This window comes from Eschrichtius robustus, chromosome 15 (genome assembly GCF_028021215.1).
Source record: "Eschrichtius robustus isolate mEscRob2 chromosome 15, mEscRob2.pri, whole genome shotgun sequence".
NCBI classification, from domain to species: domain Eukaryota; kingdom Metazoa; phylum Chordata; class Mammalia; order Artiodactyla; family Eschrichtiidae; genus Eschrichtius; species Eschrichtius robustus.
The window spans coordinates 81,228,737-81,254,994 of NC_090838.1; the positions used below are offsets into that span (position 1 = coordinate 81,228,737).

General features: G+C 49.8%; 1 protein-coding gene across 1 annotated transcript; it reads right to left on the bottom strand.

Moving 5' to 3' along the window:
- Positions 1–2,995: 2,995 nt before the first annotated feature.
- On the bottom strand, positions 2,996–10,662 carry SFTPB (surfactant protein B). The gene is made up of 10 exons (XM_068564702.1): positions 10,599–10,662; positions 10,122–10,249; positions 9,660–9,731; positions 9,173–9,298; positions 8,448–8,600; positions 8,141–8,236; positions 4,897–5,080; positions 4,579–4,739; positions 3,645–3,725; positions 2,996–3,058 (listed from the first exon to the last, which is right to left on the bottom strand). Exons 1-10 carry the CDS (start codon positions 10,660–10,662, stop codon positions 2,996–2,998), a joined length of 1,128 nt encoding a protein of 375 aa, XP_068420803.1.
- Between the last annotated feature and the right edge of the window lie 15,596 nt (positions 10,663–26,258).

The window sequence follows — 26,258 nt, forward strand, 5'->3', positions numbered from 1 at the left end:
GTTTAATGCACAGCCAGCCCATCTTGGGCAACTAACCACTGAACCCTCCTTCCCTTACCCCTGGGATTGATTTACACATTACCCTGTTGTGAGGAGAGATGTTGGTGACTGTGCTCTCCCGGGCACTCCAGGTCTCCACCCAAGCGTCACTCATCTTGCCTGATCTTCACCATCTTGTGTTGGCTACACATGTCTGACTTCTCATCCTCTCAAGGTCCATGCAACTGTCACTGCTTTGTCGCCAACCATGGGCTCTTGTGGGCCCACCATCTTGTCCAGAGCCCATCCTGATGGCCTCTGGGCCGTGAGGTGTGCTTGCTCTCCTGCATCATGTGGGTGGGCTCCCCCTGGGGCAGCCCCCAGGCCTGTCTGCCCAGGCCCCTCCCTGAGGCCATTCTCTTCACTCTTTCTGATGTGTCCTCCCCAGGCTGCACCCTGGCAACTGAAGAACGAGCCCCTCTACTGCTCTGGGACACTAACCCCTTCTTGGGGCTTTTCCTTCTTGCAGGGTGCTGGGAATGTCTCAGGGACCCCCACCCTGAGTCTCAGCTGTAGCCACTTCTCTCCTCCCATAGCTGGTTGACTCCTGACCTTTTGAGTGAAGCCTCCTCTTCCATTATCAGGAGCTCATTCCCACGCTTGCTTTTGGGATAAACTGTTAATGCCTCCCGTCCTTCAGGCTGTCGATGCGCTTCATCTTCCCAGCCAAGCTTTTTTTCAAAATGTAAAACACTCTTTTCTCTCAGGGACCTTAGTCTTGTAATTGAAATAATGGCTTTCAAGACAATAGTCTGCTATAGATTTACAAAAAGATTTACTTAAAAGTTCAAATTCAGAGACCAAGGGTTTGTGTCAATCTTCCCTACCCCAAGCGCAGGTTGTATAAAAAGCTCTTCCTGGTGCTTGAATAGTGGAGCCATTCAGGGTGGAGCCAAAGGGTGGGCAAATGGATTGAAAAAGTCTAGTTCAGGGTCAAAGTCTACATCCAATATAGCTCTCTCCTGGGATTGGTAGGATTGTGGGTGATTTCAACTGTTTCTTGGTCTGCAATTTCTGAATTTTCTACAATAAACATGTATTTCTTTTATAATAGGAAACATAATAAAAGTTCTTTTATGAAGTGAAGGGACACTTCCAGGCATTTAGGTCTTTAATGCTAAAGGTTAATTAATTTGGTTGGTTTTTTTTTTTTTTTTGGTATACTTTGAGTTTGGGGTACCCTGACGACCTCACTTCATCACAGTGGGTGGGCTCTTTGGGAGGGGGGAGGGTAACAGGTGGGGGCCAGCCTGGAAGCAGTTACAGGAGGGAGAGGTGACGTAGGCTTATATTTCTCCATCATGAAGGAGGGTGGGGCAGGCCCCGCCCCCCCCCCCCCCCCCCCCCCCCCCCCGCCCGGCTACCTTCAGGGTGAGGCTGCAGCTTCTGCAGCATCTTAAAGGGCAATGTCTTTTCTTTTAGGACAAGGAGATGGCACTTTGTTAGTATCCTTATGGTTGCTGCATTACCTGGGAACTGATCCCCAGCGTGACCAGCCCCAAGTGAGCTGTGAGGAGATACATCACAGCAGGAATCGAGTCACCCTGGCATTTCAAACAAAAGTTGGGAGTTCAACCTTACAAAAAGCAACAACAGCTCTTAAGCAGGAAAACGTTCAAATTTTGAAAGTGCCCAATCACCTCCCACCGGGCTTGAGCACTGCCGTGCTCACCTTTGACCACGCCAGGGATTTCCTGATGTTTAAAAAAAGTTTAAGGATTTCACATGTCTATCTTTTCTGGTACTTTATGTTCCCATTTTTTATTCTTCTGAATCTTGAATTTTGTGAAAGTGTTAGCAGAATAATTATAAAAGCTAGGATCTTGTGCACGTGCAGATCGGAGTGAGGCAGGGCCCAGCCTTTCCCCTGCTGTCCTCTTGCAGCCAGGACTTGGAGAAGCACTGAGGGCCCACAACGAGATCCCCTCGGCCCAGCCCTGGGGAGATCTCTACCCTGTGAGAGCAGGGATGGCTCAGGTAGTGTGTGAAGGTGGCCCCGGCCCAGAAACCTCCTCTGCAGACCCCCTCCAGAAGATGCAGCCTTGGCTGTGCCTCACACCCAGAGTGGACGGAAGTGGCTCTGGTTTCAGGCTGTGGTTAGAGATAGGACAGACCGGGCTGAGGATTTGTGGAGCAGGCCGGGCTTCCCCCTGACCTGCAGATGGAAGAGGCTGGCCCCGGGGTGTGAGCTCCAGGAGGGCAGCAGGCTCACTCTTTTATTCACAGCTCTGGCCCTTGCCCCTAGAATGTGGCCTGGCCACAGGCACTCACTGCATTTTTAAAAAATGAGCGAAGAAATGAATAAATGACCTTTGTGTTGGGGTCTTGCTCTGGGGAGAATTGTAAAGTTGACCAGGTTTGTTCTCAGGGGCACTTCCCTGCCCGGAGGCACCTGGCACAGAGGCTGCATCTGACCCACCCCTCCATCCTAAGGTGCGGCCTCTGACCGAATGACAGGGGAGGGAGAGAGGGATGTGTCTCAGGAGTGGGGAGACAGGTGATGGCGGAGTTCCTGGCCTCTGAGGGGGTGTCATCTTCGGGCAGCGAAGTCTGATTTCCCCTGAGTTTCAGGAAAGGCTGGCCTTGGTCTAAACACATCCAAGACTGAAGAGTGCAGAGAGTGAGCTGTAAGGGGGAAGCCTCAGGCAGGCACAGAAGCTCCCCTGAGGGCTGGGCCAGAGCGAGGGAGCTGGGAGCTGGGCCTGGCACTGAGCGCCACAGGGATTCTGGGCAGAGGGGTGAGCGGGTTCGAGAGAGGTCATTCTGGTGAAGGTGCTGCCAGGGGCCCTCAGGAGCCTCGAGTTCGGCCTGTGAAGAAGAGGATGGAGCAGCCAGAATCAGTGGCTGTCTTTTCCTGCTTGGGGACAGAGGGGCTCCCCTCCTGATGGGAGGAGGACCTGCCCACACTCCCGTCAGTTGGGGGCCTGGACTCACCTGGCATGACGTTGAGTTCTCATCAGAAGTGGGGTCTGTGGACGCACTGGAGAGGACTGAACGGGGTCATGCACATCCCCAGGGCCTGCCACAGGGACAGCATCAGGGCCTGAGACCTTGCACCCCCCATTCCCAGCTCTGCGGATGTTAGGGAAACTCCTCCTGGAAGGGGCGGCTCTCACTCCACCTGCCACCTGGTGGGAGCTCTTGAGGTGACCTTGTGGACTCCTTGGGCCACTCCCTGAGCCACAGGCCTTCTGGGTTTAGAGCTGGAGGAGGTGGGATGCTCGCCCCAAGACTCTCACTTTGTAGCCCCCCATCAAGCACACACTGCTCGGTGAACACCCCCCCCATCCCAGAATGCACCTCAAACCACACTCCTTAAAGCTGCCCTCTCCCTTCCCATACTCCTCTTTTTCATTCTTTCGTGGCTTTCTCTTGACTTCTCTGAGCCTTTTCTATCGTAAAACGTGCGAGGGCATGTCCCAGTTGGGGGCCTGCGCTCCTGGGGCTGTCCTGCACCCCGGGGGAATGGGGCCGCCCTGCACCCCGGGGGAATGGGGCCGCCCTGCACCCCGGGGGAATGGGGCCCTTGAGGACTGTGGACCGGAGGGGGCGGGGGTCCTGGGAGCTGAGGAAAGTCCCGGATCAGCTGGGAAGGGTGGGTGTACCTGGCAGGCGGTGTGGGCGTCCCAGCCCCCGGACACTAGGGTCTGCAGCTGGGGTGCGTGCTGCGTCACAAACTGCTCACACTGAGGAAGGAGACAGACACAGGGTGGGGTGGGCCCAGGCCCAGGGCAGGGCTCTCCTGCCTGGCTGACCAGGCCTCCCCACTTAGATGGATCACCCCAGGGCTCCCCGGGACCTCGTGTAGGTCCAGCCCTCAGTCCCCACTGAGCAGCTCCGGCTGTAACACTCTGAACAAGCTGCCGTGGGTTGAAATGGGGGTTTCTGCCGGGAAAGCCAGGGACGTTGGAGGTGGAGGCACAGGGGCAGAATCTCATCCCCCTTTTCCCCCTCCCCCTAAATTTCAGTTCTGGAAGGCATTCTAAAGCTCATCTGGTCTTGGAGACCTGATGTGATGGGCAGTAGGGAGGGGGAAAGCAGCCATGTGGAAAGCAGCCTCCTGGGACGGGAGTCAGCGGGCTTGTCGCCCACTCTGAGTACGGGGACTCCAGGACTTCAGGCCCAGCCCTCTCCTGCAGGGGGGTTGGTCCCCACTGAGTCACACTGGAAGGAGGGTTGGCGCTGGGACAGGACTGGGACCCTGGAGAGATGGCCGGGCCCTCTCGGGCTCCAGCCGGCCCTGGCATTACTCATCTCCTGGTAGATGACCGGGCCTCCCTCCTGGTCCATGAGAGAGGCCTGCTGGTCCTCCAGAGCCCACGCCCTTTGTCCAGAGACAACTCCTGACCTTAGCGGGGTTTGCCCTAAGTTACAGCACCACCACTGTTTGGCCCACATCCCGTCTGCCTGTCTGAGCTCCTTAACGGCAGTGGGGGGGAAGTATCTCAGTGTATCTCTGGCTGGGAAGTCTTTCCTGGGCTCCACCCTCCACCACTGGCAGCCCCTGGGTTCCAAGCCTCTGCTGTGCCTGCCCCTCACCTTTTGCCTATCCAGCCAGGAGCCCAGGCAGGCCTGGCGCATTGCCTGTGGCATGGCCTGCTCGCTGCTCTTCCCTGCCTGGGTGGTCACAGACACGCAGAGCTGGCACTCAGTGTCTTGCGGTAGCCATTCTCCTGGCAGGGACCCCAGAGCGGTGAGGGCTAGAGAGAAAAAACAGTCAAGGATGCCCTGCAGAGTATTCAGTTCCTGTCCTCACTGGTGCATTGCAGGGGCACCTGGGAGGGAGAGGGTCGTGCAGGGCCAGGGTGGGGAGGGATGAGAGTGGGCGATGGGCAGGGGCTGGGACTGCAGGCTCACCTGGGCCAGCGCCATCCTCGCTGGAGCACCGGAGGATGAGGCCGCAGACCAGCTGGGGCAGCGTGCGGTCCAGCAGTGTGTTTAGCAGGATGGAGACGTAGCGCTCGGCAAGGCACTGGCAGATGCCGCCCACCACCAGGGGTACCACGTGGCACACTTGGGCCACAGTTGTGGCCAGCGTACCCTGGGGTGGGGGCCGAGAGAGGGCAGGGTCGGACCTTCTCTTGAAAGACCTAGTCAGTGCCTAGCACTAGCTGGGTACTTTGTAGACCTTACTTTGTTCCCTTGGAGAATTATTATACTGTTTACAGATAAGGACCCTGAGCATCACAGAGTCCAGGGGACTTGCCCAGAATCACTGAACTGGTGCAAGAATCAGGCCATGGACCCACCTTTGACTTCAAAGAGTCTGGAATTGCTGAAATTCCAGAGTTGCCCAGAGAGGTGGTCATTGCCAAGGCCACATGGCAGCCTGGGGCAGAGGCAGAACCAGACCTGAGTCTTCTCCCTCCTGACCCGGGCGTGCTGTGCTTTCCCGCTCCTGTCTGTGCTCCAGAGCCTGCGGTTTCAGGAGTCCCTGGGGGAAGCCAGGAGTTTCCCCACCCCACCCTTGATTCCAAACACAACCTCCCAGCTGAGGGGCAAGGAGAGAGGCGGCAGGCACGCTCATCCCTCCGCTCCTTTATTCATTCAGCCAAGAACTTACATGCATGAAATAAGCTACAAGGACATATTGCACATCACAGGGAATATAGCCAATATTTTATAATAACTATAAATGGCATATAACCTTTCAAAGTTTTGTGAATCACTATATTGTACACCTGTAACATATAATACTGTACATCAACTATACTTCAATTAAAAAAAAAGAACCTATATGCGGCAGGCTGGCCTGGGCCCTGCTCCTGCTTGCAACCCTCCCCTGTCCCCTAGCACCAGAAAGGCCGAGGAAGGAGTAGGGCAGAGGGACGTGTACTTCTCTGGGATGTAACACATTCCAAATGGTACATCTCACCAAATGTACCCATTTGCTCGCAACAGATCCCACACTCGGCCTCCTCTCCTGCTATGATGAGGTATCCCTGCTCTGTCAAAAGCTGGCCCATCTCCTTGTGCATTGGGTCCACCCTGCCCCCACCTGCACACGTGCTTCACCTCTGCGTCCCCCTCTCTGTCCTGCCTCATTGCTATTCCCTCCTGCCCATTGGTCTCTTAGCATGTGAACACTCTAAAATAGCTTCTCTCATTAAAAAGCCTCACTCCGGGACTTCCCTGGTGGCCCAGTGGCTAAGACTCCGTGCTCCCAATGCAGGGTTCCTGGGTTCCATCCCTGGTCAGGGAACTAGATCCCACATGCCGCAACTAAGAGTTCACATGCCACAACTAAATTTCCTGCATACTGCAACGAAGATCCTGCATGCGGCAACGAAGATCCCGTGAGCCGCAACTAAGACCCAGAGCAGCCAAATAGAAAAAATAATAAATTAATTAATTAATTAATTAATATTTTTAAAAAAGAGCCTCACCCATCTCCACACTCCTTCCCAGAAAAACTTCATGAAAGAGTTGTCAGTACTTAATGCTACGCTTTGGTCCCCGTAACTCCTCCAAAACAGCTCTCAAGGTCACAGCATCCCCCTGGACATGTGTTGTCGATCCCTCAGCAGCTTTGGGGCCCGATGACCGCTCCCTCCTTGCTGAAATGCCTTCTTCTCTCAGCCTCTGTGACCCTCATGCCGTGGTGTCCCCACCTCCCTGGCTGTCCCTCCTCAGGTTCTTTCGCTGGTGTTTCCCTTTGCTTGGACCGGGCCTCCTTCTCCTCGACCTGGTCCACACCACGTCCCTGGATGATCCCAACCGTTCCCTGGGATTTAAATCTTGTCTGTAGCCTCGACTCTCAGACTGATGTCTCTGGACCTGGCTGGGGGATCCGGCTGCCTGCTTGTCGCCTCCTCTTGCATGTTGCACAAGAGTCTTGAACTCAGCATGGCCAGGAGAGAACTCATGATTTTTCTGCCCAGACCTGTTTCTTCTCAAATCTACTCATCTCAGCTGGGGGCATTCCAGAGAACCCATTGCTCAAGCCAAAGTCCATGGAGTCATTGCCGATTCCTCTCTCGTCCCCACTCCCCAGGTCCCGTCCATCGCTGAGTCCTGCAGAGACCCCGTCCCAGACACGTCCCCAGTCCCCCTCCTAGCTCCACCCCCCATTTCTGCAATCATCTCCTTGCTCTCATTTTTTCTCTCCCATCTGCCCAATTCATTCTTCAAACCGCAGGAGCTCGATCTTGCTGAAGTGTAAATCCAGTCATGGCCTCCCCCTGCCTGAAACCCTTCCACAGCTGTGAACTGCGTTCAGAAGAAGGTCCAGCGTTCCTTCGCTTGGCTCCGGTGTTTCTCCCGGGCCCGCCGACCTACGCTCTGCCCCCTCGCCGACCACCCTCCCCGAGCCCACCTGAGGCAGCCACACAGCTGACCGAGCTCGTTCTGCTTTGTCATCCTCCAGGCCTCAGCTCAGCCATCACCTCCTCAGAGACGCCTCCTGACGACCATCCTAAACCCCCTCCCCCATCACTGTCCCTCCCCTCAACTGTTTTCATTCTCTGCTCTGAACTAACCACTACCTGAAAAAAATCTCTCCCACCACAATGCAAACTCAGGAGGGTGGGGACGCCCTCAGTGACCAGGCGGCCGTGCAGGCCCTCATCTGGAAGGGCCGACGGGTCAGGGCCTGTCCTCACTTGGGCCCCATTTCAGGGCAGGGCCGTTGGGTGATGGTCACTACAGGTCTGGAAGACCCCACGTTTGGGGCAGGCAGGGATGGAGTGTCCATCTGCGGAAATTCTCCTTTTGTAAAATGAAAGAACCTTTTCTACAAAGACGACTGAGATTCTTTTCTGTACTTTGACACCTGGCATAGTGCCTGGCACACAGTCGGGGCTTCACAGTGGTTTTGTTTCTGTTTGTTTTTTTCTCCCCCATGGCTTGAGGGAGCTTAGTTTCCCGGACCAGGGATTGAACCTGGGTCACGGCAGTGAAAGTGCCGAGTCCTAACCACTGGACCGCCAAGGAATTCCCCACAGTCATTGAACAGGTTCTAGGCCTGGCACCTACCAGGCCCAGCCTGAGTGCCAGGGTCCCTTGGGTGGGGACAATGCAGCCAGTTGGCCCCTGGTGGGCATACGGGGAGGGGTGGTGGGAAGTGGAGGTGTGGGCGGCCTCGTGGCCCTGGACGCCTCACCTTGGGAATCACAGCTTGGATCCGCTTGATCAAAGTCCTGCAGAGCCAGCAGACGGGGAGGGGGATGGGGAGGGGGAACCGCTGCTCGGAGAGATCCTGGGGGAGAGAATCGCGCTGGAGGCAAGCTGGACAGAAGGCTCCTCCGGGCTCTGCCTCGCCCGACTCGCCTCCACTTCCGTGTCCCCTCCTCCTGCTCCTGCCGTAGGCCCTGCCTGGAGCTGCTGGTCCCCTTCCCAACGCTGCCCCTCCCAGGCCAAGTGATCCAGGGCCTCGGCCATGGCCCTCGCTCTCTGGATCTCCATCTCACCTGTGTCTGCGGCCCGGGCCTCGCCTGGAGGGCCCCAGGCAGCACGGAGAGGACCAGCTTGTCCTGCAGGGGGCCTGACGGCTCTGGCTCCTGCCCTGGCTCTGGATGCCTGTGTTTGCACAGGCCCAAGTGCTCGCAGGTGGCCTTCGGGCTCTAGGGCACAACGCAGGGTGAGAAGGTGATTGGGGCGGGGGAGGGGACCCCACTCCCCCTCCGTCTGGCTCAAGGACTCAGGCACCAGGCCACTGCCTTTAGGCCTGGAATGCGGGGAGCAGGCTGGTTTGGGGCTGTGGCTTAGGACTCTGTTGGGGTGGGAGAGGAGACCAAAGGCAGAGAGGGGGTCAAGTGGGGACTTTGGGGCACGTGTCTGGGAATGTGTGTGAACGAGTGTGAACGCGGATGTTTGTGAGAATGAGTGAGTGTTTGTCGTGTGAGCGTGTAGACGGCGTAGGTGTCGCGTGAGACTGTGCACAGTGAGTGTGTGACTGAGCGTTTGTCTGTGCGAAGGGTGTGAGGGTGTGTGCCGGTGCCTGAGAGCGCGCAGGCCCACCGTGTACGGCTGAGTGGGGGGCGCTGTCACCTGGCTACAGGCCGAGGGGCACTGAGTTTCCTGCACCCCGTGTGGGCAGGGGTTGGGCTGCCACGGTGGGGGCGGTAACTCAGGGAGAGGGTGGGCATGAAGGCCGTGCAGGAGGCAGGGTGCAGGCGAGGCAGGAGGGCCTCACCATCTGGTTCTGGAAGTGGTGGATGACCAGTGGGAAGTAGGTGTCCAGCATGCGGTGGCACTGGGACCCCAGCAGCTTCAGCGGGAAGATGTCGCACTCGTGCTCCAGCAATTCCCGTATCGTGCCCTGGGAGGCAGGCGGGAGACGGGGCCGTCAGCCTGGGCACTCTGAGGTCTGCCCCTGCCTGAGCCACTGGACATGAGGCCATTGCCCACCTGACTGGCCACCTTCACCCAGGGCCCTGGAGTTGGGAGGGTGCTAAGGCGCCGCATACTTGGGCACAGGTGTGACTGCTCCCCTCAGGAAAGACCGTCTCTGGCTGTGCCACTGAGCTCGCTTCCAGAGCCCTCTCCCGGCCAGGAGGCGCCTGGAGTCCCCCGGGGGAACCCAGGCATCACCCCCGAGCTGGAGATGGCTCCTTTAAGGGGCTAACCTCTTCCCTATCTCTTAATCCCCAAGCTTCAGTCCAGGGTCTGGGCCTCATTACCTGGGAAATGACCTCCTTGGCCATCTTGGTGAGAACGTAGGTGATGTCCTCACATTCCTGGCACAGGTCATCCTGAAGAGAGGGCCCCAGTTTGGGGCACATGAGTGGAGGCCATGCTCCCAGCTCAGGTGGCTGAGGCTGATAGGGTGCTCCAAGACACAGGCAACTTGCCCACGATCCCATCCCATCCCATCCCATCCCTCCCATCCCATCCCAACCCATCCCATCAATCCCATCCCTTCCACCCCAACCCATCCCATCCCATCCCATCCCATCCCATCCCATCCCAACCATCCCATCAATCCCATCCCTTCCACCCCAACCCATCCCATCACATCCCATCCTATCCCATCCCATCCCATCCCCTACAGGGGCTCCAATCCCTCAGGCCCATCCAGAGCCTACCCAGGACCCTCTATCCCAAGACCTTTGGTCTCGGTGCATCTTTTGGGTGGTACTCACAGCTTCCACATGTCCCCAGACTTCCTTCAGGCAGTGCCCTAGGGCTCTGCACTGCAATGCTTGCTCCAGGCTTTGGCACCAGAACTCGGGGCCCTGGGCGCAGGCCAGGGATGGGGTGGTCCCGACAGCTGCTGTTTGGGGCCACAGCAACCTTGGGGTCCAAGCCACACCTGGCACCCTGGCCTCACCCAACCTCCAAACCCAATTTTACTGGGACGCATGACCGTTAAACATGCTGGAGTCGGACGGCTCTGGGTTCTACCTGCTATAGTGCCCGCCAGCTGTGCGACCTTGGACGAGCCCTGGAGTTTCTCTGAGTCAAAACTCCCTCATCTTTAAAACGAGGACAAGGTACAGCCTGAGGATAATGCCTGGGACAGAGCCAGGGCTCGGTAAGGGGTGGAGGAGGTCGTGATGTCCCCTCCACACTTGGCCCCGGGGTGGCGAGTGGGGTGAGGAGAGGCTGGGGAGACTCACCAGTGCCTGGACCACAGAGTGCGGCCAGCAGGAGCAGCCACAGCAGCAGGTGTGACTTGGCCATGACTCCTCCACAGCCTGGACGCCCTGCCTGGGGTGGGGCCCTTATAGCTGGGGGCTGGGGTGTGGGAGCAGAGCTCTGCGGGAGCAGCCGTGACCTCAGTGTTTGCCTTTGCCCTGGAGGGCCCTCCAGGTGCTTTGCTTTGATCCCCTCCTCTTCCCAGCAGTGACACTCCTGCCAGCCGCACCCACCCCCGACCCCGGCTCCTGCCTGATGCCCATCCTGCTCCCCTGGTCCCCCAACCCCTGCACAGCCACATCCTATCCCCCATGGGCCTGGACTCCCTCTAACCAGGGGGCTCTTGAACCTTCACATCGGGTCCCATCTCTCTGGGTTATGGAAGGGAAACTGAGGCAGGACCGGGGCAGCCAGGGTGACTCCCCCCAACTCCCATCTCTACCCCAGGCCTCTCAGCCCTCCTCTGCTCTTGAGCAATTGCTCTTAAGAGCTTCCTGCCTGGCTCTTGACCCAGGGCAAGCACCGGAGGGGCAGACTGGGAACCCTCCAAGGCCACCTACCCTGCCCCACCCCCTCCCTATCCTTTCCTCCAGAAAACTCCTCTGGTTCTATGAGAACACGGCTGGCATTAGTCAGAAGAGCATTTACATGAACCAAAGAAAAAAAGCCGAAGTGCCCCAAGAGTCTGAGCCCAAGGGGCACAGCTTATTCAGGAGGAAGAAACCTCTGCAGCTGCCAGGTCAGGCCCCCCCGAGGCAGCGCACACCCAAGGACAAGCTCACCACCCCCGAGGGGCAGACACGAGGGGCGAGAGCAGGGAGTCGGGCGTTGGCTCGTGGCCACCAGCGTGGCTGAGGCCTGGGGCGCCCTCTCCAGCGGAAGCTCACGGGCGCGGGCAGGGCGGGAATCAGCGCCAATGGACTCGGGATGGCCCAGTGACTCCCTCAAGGTCACACAATGACTCGGGCGGTTTCTGTTGGCCTCAAGCCCTCGCTGGTATGACCAAGAGTGTGGTGTGTAAACGTGTGACAAAGATGGGGACCCCATGACTTGTATTCCGCCCAAGAAGGTGGGACAGGAGGTGCTTGTAGTTTAGTGAGTGTTAAACAAAGGAGCCGCGCAGGGCACACTCAGGGCGGCCCGAGCTGCAGGGGGCGGGGTCTGCGGATGGCTGCCTCTGGGGGTGTCGGTCAGGGTGTCTAACTGCTGTCACGGGGGCTTCCCACGGCCCCTGCTTCCTTCTCACAGCGCAGAGCAGGCTGGTTCAGGAGGTGAGGCTCTAGTCCGCACTGTCACTTAGGAGCCCAGGCCCCTCCCTCTGCCTGCTCTTCTGTCCCCCAGGGCTTGGGGTCCTCCCCTGGATGCTCTGCATCTGGCCAGCAGGGCACAGAGAGAAAGAGGGGGAGATAAGGAGGGGAGAGTTGGGGGTCAGGCCTGGGAGTGGCCTTCATTTCTGCCTCCAGTTTTTGGGCCAGGATTCCATCACACTGTCCCACTTAACCACGGGAGGGCTGGGGGACATCATGTGCCCGTGTGCCCAGGGGAAAGCGACATGGAGTTGGACACGTGGCATTGTCTCAGATCCACCACACTGAACAAAAAACTGTGTGTTCTGTGGGGTTTTCTGGATAATGGGTCCATGGCTCCTATCAAATCCTCAAAGAGTGGTCAGTGTCTCCACACCCTTGAGAGCTGCCATCCAAGAGGAAAAAATAAAGAAAACACAAAAAAACCAGCTGTTGACCAAGCTGCCCTGGCCTGGGGCAGGGATGAGGATGTCTGCCTCGTGGTCCCTGGGATGGATCCCCGGTTCCTCTTGTTCTGACGCGAGTGGCACCACATTCTCTGATTAAAATTTGGCTTCTTAGTGAGGTGGGAGAAAGATGGACAGGCAGTTTGGGGTTAGTAGATGCAAACTATTACATATAGGATGGATAAACAACAAGGTCCTACTGTATAGAATAGGGAACTATATTCAATATCCTGGGATAAACGATAAGGGAAAAAATATAAAAAAGAATGTATATATGTGTATAACTGAGTCACTTTACAGTACAGCAGAAATTTACAAAACATAGTAAATCAACTATACTTCAATAAAAAATACATTTAAAAAAAGGAAAAGAAAGACAATAAAATTTGGCTCTTCTCCCGGGGCATGGCTACAGAGAGAGCCTGCACAGATCTGCTGTACAGCCAGCTGTCCTCCTGACCCATCTATTTCTCACTGTAAATGAATAAAGAATCATCCTGAAGAAAAAAAAAGAAACATTCTGTTAGCCACCCCAAGATCTGAGAGTTTATTAGCTTGAGTTTGTCAGTAAGAGGTGATTCCCCTCCTGGCATGTGGACAATTTGACATCTCTGAGGGCCAGTTCCTGGTGACCAAGCTACACAGTTCATGCTTCCTGCCTAGTGCCGTGCACACAGCCCACCACAGTCTACACTGCACAAGCCTACTCTTGCCTGTCCCCAGCCACCCTGTCTAGAAAGTGCCCTCACCACACTTCTGGAAAGGGAAGCCCCATGGACCCCTTCCCTCCAACCCCCTGTCTGGAGTCTTTTGGGACAGGAGTAGACACCTGACCCAAAGAGAATCAATCCATTGGTCTGGCTGAGCCAACTGGATTTTGAACTGGGAGATAAGAGGTGAGTCAGTTGGTAGTGAGACAGGAGAGAAGCAAATGTGTGAAGAGCCAAAGCCACATTAATGGTGGATTAAAAGAGCGTCCTTGACTACTTACTGTAAAGTGGCCTGGAGCAAATCAAAACTGCATTTTACACTTCCTAGCATGGCTATTATTAAAAAACAGAAAATATAGCTGGGCCTCTGTGTCTGCAGGTTCTGAATCCATACATTCAACCAACCTTGGATCCTACACGACATGGAGGGCCGGCTATGGAACCTGAGCATCCTAGGATTTTGGTATCGGTGACGGGTCCTAGAACCAATCCCTTGCAGATACTGAAGGTCGACTATAACAAGTTGATGAGTATGTGGAGAGCCTGGAAACCTAGTGCATTACTGATGGCAGTGTAAAAGGGTGTAGTTGCTGTGGAAAGCGGTTTGTGCAAAATAGTTCTGCAAAACAGTTCTTCAAAACGTTGAATGTAGAATTAATTACCTTATGACCCAGCAAGTCCACTCCTAAGTGTATGTCCAAGAGAATGGAAAGCAGGGACTGCAACAGATACTTGCACGCCCATGTTCATAGCAGCATTACTCATACCAGCCAAAAGGTGGGAACAACCCAAGTGCCATCAACTGATGAATGGGTAAACAAAATGTGGTATATCTATACAGTGGAATATTACGTGGCCATAAAAAAGGAATGAAATTCTGACATATGCTACAACATAGATGAACCTTAAAAACATGATGCTCAGTGAAATAAGTCAGACACAAAAGGACAAATACTGCATGATTCTATTTATATGAGGTCCCTAGAGCAGTCAAATTCATAGAGACAGAGAGTAGAATGGTGGTTGCCAGGGGCTGGGCAGAGGAGGAATGGGGAGTTAGTGTTTAATGGGGACACAGTTTCAGTTTTGCTAGATGAGAAAGTGCTAGAGGTGGATGGTGGTGATGGTTATACAATATTGTGAATGTACTTAATGCCACTGAACTATACACTTAAGATTGTTAACATGGTAAATTAATGTTATGTATATTTTACCACAAGTTAAAAGAAGCGGGGTGGGCGGGAGAGAAGACAGAGAGAGAGATAAGTCAAGCTGGTAGTGAAAGAAAGTTTGTTTATCTTTTGATTGTGGGAAACGTGAGGCTCCAAAGTGCGGGACTTGAGAGAACTGGGGGCTGAGACCCAAGGGAATCAGCAAAATGTTGTTACAGGTTGTATTTTAAAACCACGTTTATATCCTTTGGGAGATGAAAGTGAACAGCAGAATTCCTATTAATTCCTTTTGTTTTGGGCTGCATTTCCCTGACAGTGCTCTGAGACTGACTCATCAGGGCCTGTGACTTTCTTCCCCTCTCCCACCCCGACTCTTTTATTGGAGTGTATTTGAATATAGCTTCGGAGTTTGGGGTAGAACCCATGAGGAAAACAAGGCAAATACCACCTTTCCCAGCACAGTCCTTTCTTACGTTTTACTTTCTTTCAAAAGAAGGAACTTAGGGACTTCCCTGGCGGTCCAGTGGTTAGGGCTCTGTGCTTCCACTGCAGGGGGCATGGGTTCGATCCCTGGTCGGGGAACTAAGATCCTGCATGCCACACTGCGAAGGAATTTATTTGGGGGAGGAGGAGGGAGGGCAACTTTTAGAATTTAGAAACAACTTTCACTCATTCATTCATTTGACCAAATAGCAGTTAATGATGTGGGAGCTGGGACCACAGTGCTCACAGCCTTCGTGGACACCAGGATGAGCCCAGGAACTCCCGGAGACATTGGGAGTGGAGGAGGCTTTGTAAGGGCTGAGATTCTTGCAGTAACTGGAAGGGAGGGACCCTGGGAAGTTCAAGTTATTATTCTGGCATTGATTACATTTTTAAGCCCGTGTTGGGATGACTTGAAGAAATAATGGCTCTATTTATTTCACCCAATTAAGAAATATATAGATATATATAAAATTGGCAATGTGCCAGGCACTATTCTAGGCACTGGAGATGCAGCATTGAACAAACTCAACAATGGTCTTGCCTTCAGGGAGCTTTCCTCCTCATGGGTGCTGTTTAGGGAGCCAGGTATCTGTGTCTCTCGCATTGAACCATGGGCCCTGGGAACAGGAATCTCATCTAATTCTTATCTGTGCTTTCACAGCACCCTTGATGGGGCTTTGTCCACAGTGGGTGCGCAAACATACTTCCTGAATGGAGTGGTCCTTATGGATTAATCCTGCTCAGGATGTTAACAGCTTAACACGTGAAGCTCTCCCAACATGGCACTTTTGTTATATCCAGAAACTAGAAATATCTGAGGGCAAAGGAGGAACTAAAATCACAGGCCTTTTTTTTTTTTTTCACACACACACACACACTGTATTTTATTTTTACAAGAGATAAATAAACTGACACCAAGCATTGTAAATGGATGACCACAACAAAAGCAGCAATGATTGCAATTACCAAACACGAAACACACTCATACTATGTCATAATATTGACATTCAGTCCAGTAATCTTCCACTGTAACAACTCCTTTACTTTGCAGTGAAAATTGATTTGTATATTTTTTGCCTCTGAGTCCTTGCGGGATTTTTTTTTCTATTCAAACAGAAAGTCACAAAAATTATAATCATCCTCATCAGTTCACTCAGTCCCATGTAATTAATTTTTTTTTTCATCTTGATCTTTTGTTAGCACTTTTATGAATTCATCAGTTTTCCATTAGAGTTCTGAAAATGCTTATTGATTCAGTTCAGCATATAGTCAGTTACCAGAAACGTGTACTTGTCAGAGTCTTTTCCATGAAATCCTTGAAGATGAAACCCTTTTATAGGAACATATTTGCAAAAGCATCAGAGTACACCCAGAACTGTCTGTAAATGACAAAAGACTGAAAAATGACCACGGTTAAAGATTTGATGAAAGTTCATAATAATGCAATTGACAAGGAAATTTAGTTATTTCTGAGATATACATTTTAAAGTAATAACTAGACTTATGACTTATAACATTATACCAGAACATATAAGATTTTTAGAAATTTCATGTAATGTCTGAAACATTTATATTAACATATTTCCGTACAAATAACCCAAAGAAAGTTTAGTATTAGTTGTTTTTTTTGTTTGTTTGTTTGTTTTATACTGCAGGTTCTTATTAGTCATCAATTTTATACACATCAGTGTATACATGTCAATCCCAATCGCTCAATTCAGCACACCACCATCCCCACGCCACCGTGGTTTTCCCCCCTTGGTGTCCATACGTTTGTTCTCTACATCTGTGTCTCAACTTCTGCCCTGCAAACCAGTTCATCTGTACCATTTTTCTAGGTTCCACATACATGCGTTAATATACGATATTTGTTTTTCTCTTTCTGACTTACTTCACTCTGTATGACAGTCTCTAGATCCATCCACATCTCTACATATGACCCAATATCGTTCCTTTTTATAGCTGAGTAATATTCCATTGTATATATGTACCACAACTTCTTTAGCCATTCGTCTGTCGATGGGCATTTAGGTTGCTTCCATGACCTGGCTATTGTAAATAGTGCTGCAATGAACGTTGGGGTGCATGTGTCTTTTTAAACTATGGTTTTCTCTGGGTATATGCCCAGTAGTGGGAATGCTGGAGCATATGGTAATTCTATTTTTAGTTTTTTAAGGAACCTCCCTACTGTTCTCCATAGTGGCTGTATCAATTTACATTCCCACCAACAGTGCAAGAGGGTTCCCTTTTCTCTGCACCCTCTCCAGCATTTGTTGTTTGTAGATTTTCTGATGATGCCTATTCTAACTGGTGTGAGGTGATACCTCACTGTAGTTTTGATTTGCATTTCTCTAATAATTAGTGATGTTGAGCAGCTTTTCATGTGCTTCTTGGCCATCTGTATATCTTCTTTGGCGAAATGTCTATTTAGGTCTTCTGCCTATTTTTGGATTGGGTTGTTTGTTTCCTTGATATTGAGCTGCATGAGCTGTTTATATATTTTGGAGATTAATCCTTTGTCCGTTGATTCGTTTGCAAGTATTTTCTCCCATTCTGAGGGTTGTCTTTTCGTCTTGTTTATGGTTCCTTTGTTGTGCAAAAACTTTTAAGTTTCATTAGGTCCCATTTGTTTACCTTTGTTTTTATTTCCATTACTGTAGGAGGTGGATCAAAAAAGTTCTTGCTGTGATTTATGTCAAAGAGTGTTCTTCCTATGTTTTCCTCTAAGAGTTTTATAGTGTCCGGTCTTACATTTAGGTCTCGAATTCATTTTGAGTTTATTTTTGGGTATGGTGTTAGGGAGTGTTCTAATTTCATTCTTTTACATGTAGCTGCCCAGTTTTCCCAGCACCACTTATATACAAAGATATACAATGGAGAAAGAGACTGTCTTTTCTCTATTGTATATCTTTGCCTACTTTGTCATAGATTAGTTGACAGACTAATCTATGCGTGGGTTTATCTCTGGGCTTTCTGTCTTGTTCCATTGATCTATGTTTCTGTTTTTGTGCCAGTACCTTATTGTCTTGATTAGTGTAGCTTTGTAGTATAGTCTGAAGTCAGGGAGTCTGATTCCTCCAGCTGCGTTTTTTTCCCTCAAGACTGCTTTGGCTATTCGGGGTCTTTTGTGTCTCCATACAAATTTTTTTTTAATTAATTAATTAATTAATTAATTAATTAATTTATGGCTGTGTTGGGTCTTCATTTCTGTGCGAGGGCTTTCTCTAGTTGTAGCAAGTGGGGGCCGCCCTTCATCGCGGTGCGCGGGCCTCTCACTATCGCGGCCTCTCCTGTTGCGGAGCACAGGCTCCAGACGCGCAGGCTCAGCAGTTGTGGCTCACGGGCCCAGCTGCTCCGCGGCATGTGGGATCCTCCCAGACCAGGGCTCGAACCCGTGTCCCCTGCATTGGCAGGCAGACTCTCAACCACTGCGCCACCAGGGAAGCCCCCTCCATACAAATTTTAAGATGATTTGTTCTAGTTCTGTAAAAAATGCCATTGGTAATTTGATAGGGATTGCACTGAATCTGTAGATTGCTTTGGGTAGTATAGTCATTTTCACAATATTGATTCTTCCAATCCAAGAATATGGTATATCTCTCCATCTGTTTGTATCATCTTTAATTTCTTTCATCAGTGTCTTGTAGTTTTCTGCATACAGGTCTTTTGTCTCCCTAGGTAGGTTTATTCCTAGGTATTTTATTCTTTTTGTTGCAATGGTAAATGGGAGTGTTTCCATAATTTCTCTTTCAGATTTTTCATCATTAGTGTATAGGAATGCGAGAGATTTCTGTGCATTAATTTTGTATCCTGCAACTTTACCAAATTCATTGATTAGCTCTAGTAGTTTTCTGTTGGCATCTTTAGGATTCTCTATGTACAGTATCATGTCATCTGCAAACAGTGAGAGTTTTACTTCTTCTTTTCCAAATGCTGCCTTTCTCCAAGGGTTGGAGGTTTGGGTTCCTTATAACTTGGGATAAATGTCCATCATAGTAAATAACCTGGGCACATGTCCCTGAGGTACTGCAGGGACAGAATGCTCTGCATAAAACTGGAAATGGTTAGGGATAGGGAAACAAATAAATTGACCGTGTTGACCATTTCCTCCATCTTATGATTCAGTGACCCTGCTACGTTCCCATCACAAATCTGAGGAGTGTTGCAATAGAGAGTAGGTAATCACTGGACTTTTCCTGTGAGTTGAATAAACACTTGGAATTCCAACCCCCTTCCCTTTTCATCCAGGTGACCTAATTTGTCAAGTGAACTCAAGTTTACTATGTTCTGATCAGAAGTTGCCAGCTGGTGGATGGTTAGGGCTAGCAAAATTTTATAAACTTCTTTCCTTTTTTGGTTAAGAATCTCAGGAAATTCATTACCCAGGGGTACAAGGGTCACATTTGGCCTTTGGATCCCAAATGTGTTAGGGAAATGGGTAATTCTTTCCTCCTTAGCATGAGCTGGTGTATCAGCCAGATTCACTGATGGCAAGCAACAGAAACTGACTCAGGCTAAAGTAAGAAAAGGGAAGTGATTGGATGTCCATGGATGCCTCAGAGTGGAAGGGAAGACCTATAACAGAGCTTGGACAGGAGCCAGGCAGCTCAGAGGGTCTTCGAAGCAGGGATGGCACTTCAGTCTGGCCCAGGTGCAGTCACTGGGATGAATGAACTTCCACCATTCCTCTGTCTTTGTGTCTCTTGCTTCAAAGCCAGATTCCTAGGAAAGCAAGTTCAACTGGCCAAGCTTAGATCAGATGCTTGCCTTTGGTTGTTCTAAGATGGTGAGAGGGAAGTCTGGCACCAGGAGGCTTGGGTGACTCTTTTGGCTTATGAAGTGGAGGGTGGATTCCTGGATGGATTACTGTCCACCAAGACTGTACACAGTAGCTGTCAGATCATTCCCCAAAGGAAATTAGAGTGATTATTAGGAAGGAGGAGATGCTGTGTGGCCAAACAGTGTCAAACATCCAACCCAGCTTGTAATGATGGTAAGTACTGTCTCTGAGGTACTTCAGAATATGAGGACATTTCTCTGACGGGAATCAGGAACTGTGGATTCCTGGTTCTAGGGGCTTGCCTGACCCAAAGTAGGATGTGCTTTCCCATATACTCAGGCTGAGAACCTTGGCATTTACTCAACAGACTTCCAGAGTACTGCCTGTGGGCACAGGCCAGGGGCCCAGACAGGCATGGGTTTCATTCAGATGAAGTTGATCTTGGCTGCCGCTTTGCCTCTTTGGTTTCCTTATCTGACATGGGACCAAAAATACTTGCAAGACTCCTGCAATGTTTGTTAAGATAACTCATGTGTGTGCCTAGCATGGTGTAAGCTGTGCTGAGAGGTTGGGGGAGTTACCTGGAAGGTGCTGGGGAGCCAGTGAAACATTTTAGGGAGAGGATGAGGTGATCAGAATTGCAGTTGTCCACAGTTAATGAGATAATTCTCCTCTGCAGGCTGTACCCTAGGGAGAAGTTGGAGTCATCAACTTGCCTTGCTGCAGACTCAGCCCCTGTTCCAGCAGTTGGGCAGCTACCCCATCCCTGGAACCCGGATCCTGGAGGTGGGCTCCTATCCTGAGGCACAAGACACATCCCACACGCCTGCCTTATGTTTCTGTCTTAGATGCTACAATCCCTCCTTAGTGTCCTGCTGAGGACCAGAGAATCACTGTATCCTCAGAATCGTTGTTGGATGCCCCTCCCCTACTGCCCAGGTCATTCCCACCCAAGGAGATGTTTTTTTGGGAGTAGGGATGATGATCTGGAGAGCACCTGTAGGTGCTCTTAAAAATCACAGGACCCAGGCACTGCAGGCTGCACGCTCATGGGCAGAGACCTAGGGTGGGGAGGGGCATGGGTCCCAGGCCAGTGGGACCCCAGCGCCTCTGTGCAGCCCCAGGTAAGGGGACCAGGTAGGAGTGAGGGCTGGTCCAGAGATTTAAGTTTCAGTCAGCTACTTTGAAGGTGGACCTGATGAAGCAGCCCAATGTAGTACTGAGGGGTTGTATCCCAAATGTTTGAGGATGAAGACACTTTACCATCAAGACATTTTACAGAAACCAACATGGTAAAATTTGAACCTTAAGCTATATTGACTGAGAAAGTTAATGATGATCATTAATATATATTAATATAAAATATTAATATAATAATATATACATATAATGCTATTATTAATATGAAAAATTAAGAAAGTTACTATGTTCAATGACACCTTTAAATACATTTATATTTTGTTCACAACAGCATGTGCATATCTTTGAAAAATGTTTTATGTGTGGGTTGACTTTTACCGGTCTATTTCTGGCTGTCCACCTTTTGGAAGGAATGTCTTTCCAAGGTGCTGGCTGCCCTCAGTGGCCTTTCGACCTCCATTCCCACCGGCCTAATCTGATTGGACCAAGGAGATGTCCATAGGGGTGGAGCCTAGCCTATGGCCTGGTGCACAGAGATGCGCTGGGCCAATCAGAGGCCTCGATCTAGAATTAGAACTAACACACCGGGAGGGAGGAGGCTGGTGAAGGTTACAGTCTTGGGCAGCTCTAATGGCTGCTAACAGGGTGACCAGAAAGCATAATGAAGCAGTTCATGATTTCTCTTCATTTCATTTTCATTTTGAAAATAAAATAACAATAATAATATTTGTGGTAATAAAAATAAAAGCTAAGTTTTGTTGAGCATTGTCTTTATGCCCAGCTCAGTTCTAAGTACTTCATAGTATAATCTCACGCAGTCCTCATGAAAACTCCAAAGCCGTAAGGAATTTCCAGATGGGGAAATTAAAGTTCGGAAAGGGTAAATAACTTGGTCAAGGCCTATGCCTAGGAGGTGGCAGATCTGGGATTAGAGCCCAGGCCACCTCTTGCCCTCTCCTGCCACTCCAGGGAGCAGAACTGGTAGCCCTATGGTGGTGAAGGGAGACAGCGACTCTGTGTAGCCACCTTGATTTCCTGAGGCAATGTCTTTTTTTTTTTTATTTATTTTTGGCTGCATTGGGTCTTTGTTGCTGTGCGCAGGCTTTCTCTAGTTGCAGTGAGCGGGGGCTACTCTTCGTTGCGGTGCGTGGGCTTCTCATTGCAGTGGCTCCTCTCGTTGCGGAGCATGGGCTCTAGAGCACGTGGGCTTCAGTAGTTGTGTCGCGTGGGCTCAGTAGTTGTGGCGCACAACCTTTGTTCCTCCAAGGCATGTAGGATCTTCCCAGACCAGGGCTCGAACCCGTGTCCCCTGCGTTGGCAGGAGGATTCTTAACCACTGAGCCACCAGGGAAGTCCCCTTCGTCAATGTCTTTTTCTGTGGTTGGATTGCCACAGGATTCCCCCGTGGGGCCCCATCCTCTTCCTTCAACTCTTCTTTAACCATGTCGACTGCGTCTCTGTTTCTTGCCTCAGAGGGAGACTCTAACCTGTAACCCGAGGCAGTGAGGGTGCACACGAGGATTCACGTCCCTTTATAAGTCTCTGGGGACCCTGGAGTATGAAGGGGCAGGGCCCCGAGAACCTGGTCTAGCTGGCTCTCCACCCCCAGTCTCACCCAGGGATGATGTCCCGAGGCTGGGGGACCTGAGCTGTGCCCACCTAGGGGGAGCAGATGCCCTGTGGCCTGGGCAGGGTTTGGGCGGACTTGCTTGAATTCCTTTCCCAGACTTGCTTAGATGTGGGATTTTTTTTTTTGTTTTCTTTTCTTTTTTAAAGTTGTGGTTCGTATGAGTATATTAATCCTGAAGTTGCCTCCTGTCTCCAGCAGTCTTGGGTGATCTGCTATGATGACTTTATTATCTAGACGCATTAGGAACCCACTCAAAGGCGAAGGCACAAGTGCTGCCACCTACTGGACGAAAATTAACAGTTTCATCACAACTATATGAAAAAATTTTGCACAAGCCTCAAAGCTCCCAACCTCTTTCTTATTTTCCGCAGATTAACTCTAACTATTCTGGGTCAACTTTTCATAAAAACAATTAGATTCCAATAGAAAAATTTCCTCTATTTCCTAATAAATAGCTAATAAAAATGTGTGCTGTTTATCCAGGATTTCCTATGTGCTGAGCACTTTACATGCATTATCTCTGTTATTCTCACCAAAATCCTATGAGCTAGATATTGTTATTATCCCTGTTTTATATATAAGGAAGGTGAGATTTGGAAACACTAAATGACTGCTTGCTTCCAGAGTCCACCCAATTAAACACTGGGCTGTCTTGCCTCACCTTTAACAGTAACAGTGTAGCACTAGCATTTCATTATTTGACTAAAATCACACAAACTTAAAAAAAAAGCATCACAAATCCTGAAACTATTTCAAGTGTATTCCATGATTAAGAAAATAAGTAAATATATTATAGATAGTGAGAACCAGGTCTTTTACTGTTGAAAGAGGAGTAACAAAAATGGAAAGGGGGACGGTTAGAATGCACCCTGTGGTGTTGGATTGGAATCAGGGGAATTGGTGTGAACTCATGCTTTTATACACATAGATGGTTAGATATAGAAATAGAAATAGATGTAGGTGTATATGTATGTGTGTGTGCATACAGACGTATATTCCCTAGGTTTGTCCTCTGGAAGGGACTAACAATAATGATACCACAGTAGCTATGCATATACTGGCCTCTAGATCTTGGTTTCCAAGTACCATTCACTAATGAGAAAAAAAAAATTCAGGGCTCCTTGAAGAAATGGCTGATTCTAGGGCTGGAGCAGGGAAAATATAAATGAACTTGGAGGATTTTGCTGTGCTAGAAAAAGTGCTCAGAAATGATGAGGCTATTACTAAAGGACGTAGGGGCCACATTGAAGGGGCTCCCAATGGCCATATCTGAGACAATTTTAGTAACAAAATAATGATAGTAATATATTATAACTCCTAGAATAAAGCAAATATCCATGACTCCACATCGATATAAATAATTGCATAAATAAATAAATGAAGAAGAAGAGAAAGCTCTTCCTTACAAAAGAATTCCAATGAATAAATGCAGAAGGAATGATGGAAACAGGAAATCACCATTCGGCTAACAACACAGTAATTGTTGCAGGCAAGAATCATTGATCAATAGACCCACAGACACAGAAAACAAACTCATGATTACTGAAGGGGAAGAGGGGGGAGGGATAATTTAGGAGGATGGGATTAACATGTACACACTACTATATATAAAATAGATAACCACCAAGGACCTACTGTATAGCACAGGAAACTATATTCAATATTTTGTAATAACCTACAAGGGAAAAGAAGCTGAAAAAGAATATATATATATATATATACATACATATATATATTCACTGAGCTGTACACCTGAAACTAACACAACATTGTAAGTCAACTATACTTCCATAAAAAATTAAAAAATAAAAATAAAAATAACAAAGAATCATCGATGAATGCTAAAATTAGTGGGGGAAAGTATAATGAGAAACCAGACTTACGGTCATAGTCTCAAGATATGTCCCCACAAAATACTTATAAATTACAAAGGGAAAGAGAGTAACTTTCCAGTGGATACATCTGATAGGCACCACCATATCCAAGGGGTGAAAGTTCCTATTAGCAGGAATGAGATGTATCAGCTTCACGTGGCTCCTGGTGTGATGCGCTGAGAAGGACACAACATCTCCTCTGTGGTGTTTGTGCCAAAAATGCAGAAGCTCAGTCTAATCATGGGAAAGCACCAGGCACGCCCAGAGTGAGAAACATTCTACAAAACAACTGGCCACTGCTCTTCCAAAGTGTTATGATCAGGAAAGACAAAGCTTGAGGGAACCGTTCCAGACTGGAGGAGATTAAGGGGACGTGACCACTCAGTGCCTTGTGTGAGGCTGCATGGGACCCTGGGCAGAAGGAGGACCCCAGTGGGGCAATTGACAAAGTTGGAATAACGTCTGGAGATAAGTTAGTAGTGTTGTATCAGTGTTCATATCCTGGTCTTGATAATTATGCTGAGGTTATAGAAGATGTTAACATTTGGGAAAGCTAGGGGAAGGGGACTCAGAAATTTTTTTCTACTATTTTTGCAATGTTTCTTACGTCTAAAATTATTTCAAAATGAAGAATAAAAAAATTAAAAACAAGCTTGTAATGAAATACACGTAGGTAAAAAATGCTTTTAGAAAGGCATTACACAAACTATTATAGATAGAGTGGATAAACATCAAGGTCCTACTCTATAGCACAGGGAACTATATTCACTGTCCTGTGATAAACCATAATGGAAAAGAATATAAAAAAATGTATATATGTGTATAACTGAATCACTTTTCTGAACAGCAGAAATTAACACAACATTGTAAATCAACTATACTGCAGTTAGAAAAAAAAGGGTATTGCAAAATGTATCAGGTTTCTGATTTTCCAAAATTTGAAACCTCCCCCAGGCCAGAGCCCAAACTCTTTGGTCTTCCGTCTCTTCACCTGTCAGAGAAAAACCTCTACGTTTATCACAACACAGAAGTAGAAAGAAGGGAAGTATTTGGGCACATATTGAGCAAGACACACATAGATGTTCCTGAGAGGTTTTAGTTGAATTGTAGAACACACATCAGATTGACCAAATCCTCTGTTCCAGTTTTGGAATGTTCTGGTTTATGTTCCTATGTTTCACAGACATCCCCAGAGCTGCACGCAGCAGGATCTTAGTACCCCAAGCAGGGATCGAACCCGTGCCCTCTGCAGTGGAATCGTGGAGTCTTACCCACAGGACCGCCAGAGAGGTCTCCCAGGACTTACATTTCTTGCTTTCACAGTACTGGCCCTTGGGTGACACACGTAAGGGGGCTAAAGCAAAGAGATCATATCTGCTGAGGCTTAAAATAATAATAATGATGATGATAGCTAAGAGATCACATGCCAGGCAGTGGTCCAAATGCTTTAATGCTTAAACCAACCCTGGGAGGAAGGGTCTATTACTATACACACTTTAGGGAGAGGGTGACGGACTTGACCAGGGTCCTTTTCTCTTTCATGCACAGCCAGTAGCTGGTGGAGCCAGGATCTGAGCCCAGGCAGAGCGCCTCCTGAGCCCACATGCTGATGTGTTAGAAGGGGGCGCAGGGCTGAATGCAAGGTAACTGGGCATTAGCCCCCAACCCCTTTTGGCTTTGATAGAATTCCTTCTCACTGACTCTCAGAACAGAACGGGATCAGTGGTGGTAAAGCACCGGCAGGGCCTCTGGGAGGTCGTCCTGGACCCGCTCTCATTTGCCAGAGCTGTGGATATGCCTGCAAAGGGCTGGTGCGTGGACTTCCCCATGACACCAACTCTTGTATTATTAGCTGTTTACCCGGCCACTTAGCACTTTCTCCTGTTAAGTACCACAGTTGGGATGCTTGGACGTTCTGATTCATGGGGGTTCCTGATACTCCCCCTTCTTGTCAAAGTCCTTTCTGATACTTGGGGTGCCTGAGACTGTTCCTGCTGCTGAATGAAGCCCCAGTGCTGACCCCTGAGGTGGGACAAGCACCCCTTCTGGGCCAGTGCAGGATGGAAACCTAAATAGGAACAAACCTGAACAGCCAC

Bases quoted from the DNA above. Each gene is read 5' to 3' on its own strand.
- SFTPB (XM_068564702.1), bottom strand. From the start codon at position 10,662: ATGGCCAAGTCACACCTGCTGCTGTGGCTGCTCCTGCTGGCCGCACTC. The intron at 9,299-9,659 runs GTAATGAGGCCC...CCTGCCTCCCAG, and splicing joins CCAAGGAGGTCATTTCCCAG to GGCACGATACGGGAATTGCT. The intron at 8,237-8,447 runs GTGAGATGGAGA...TCTCTCCCCCAG, and splicing joins GGCCCGGGCCGCAGACACAG to GATCTCTCCGAGCAGCGGTT.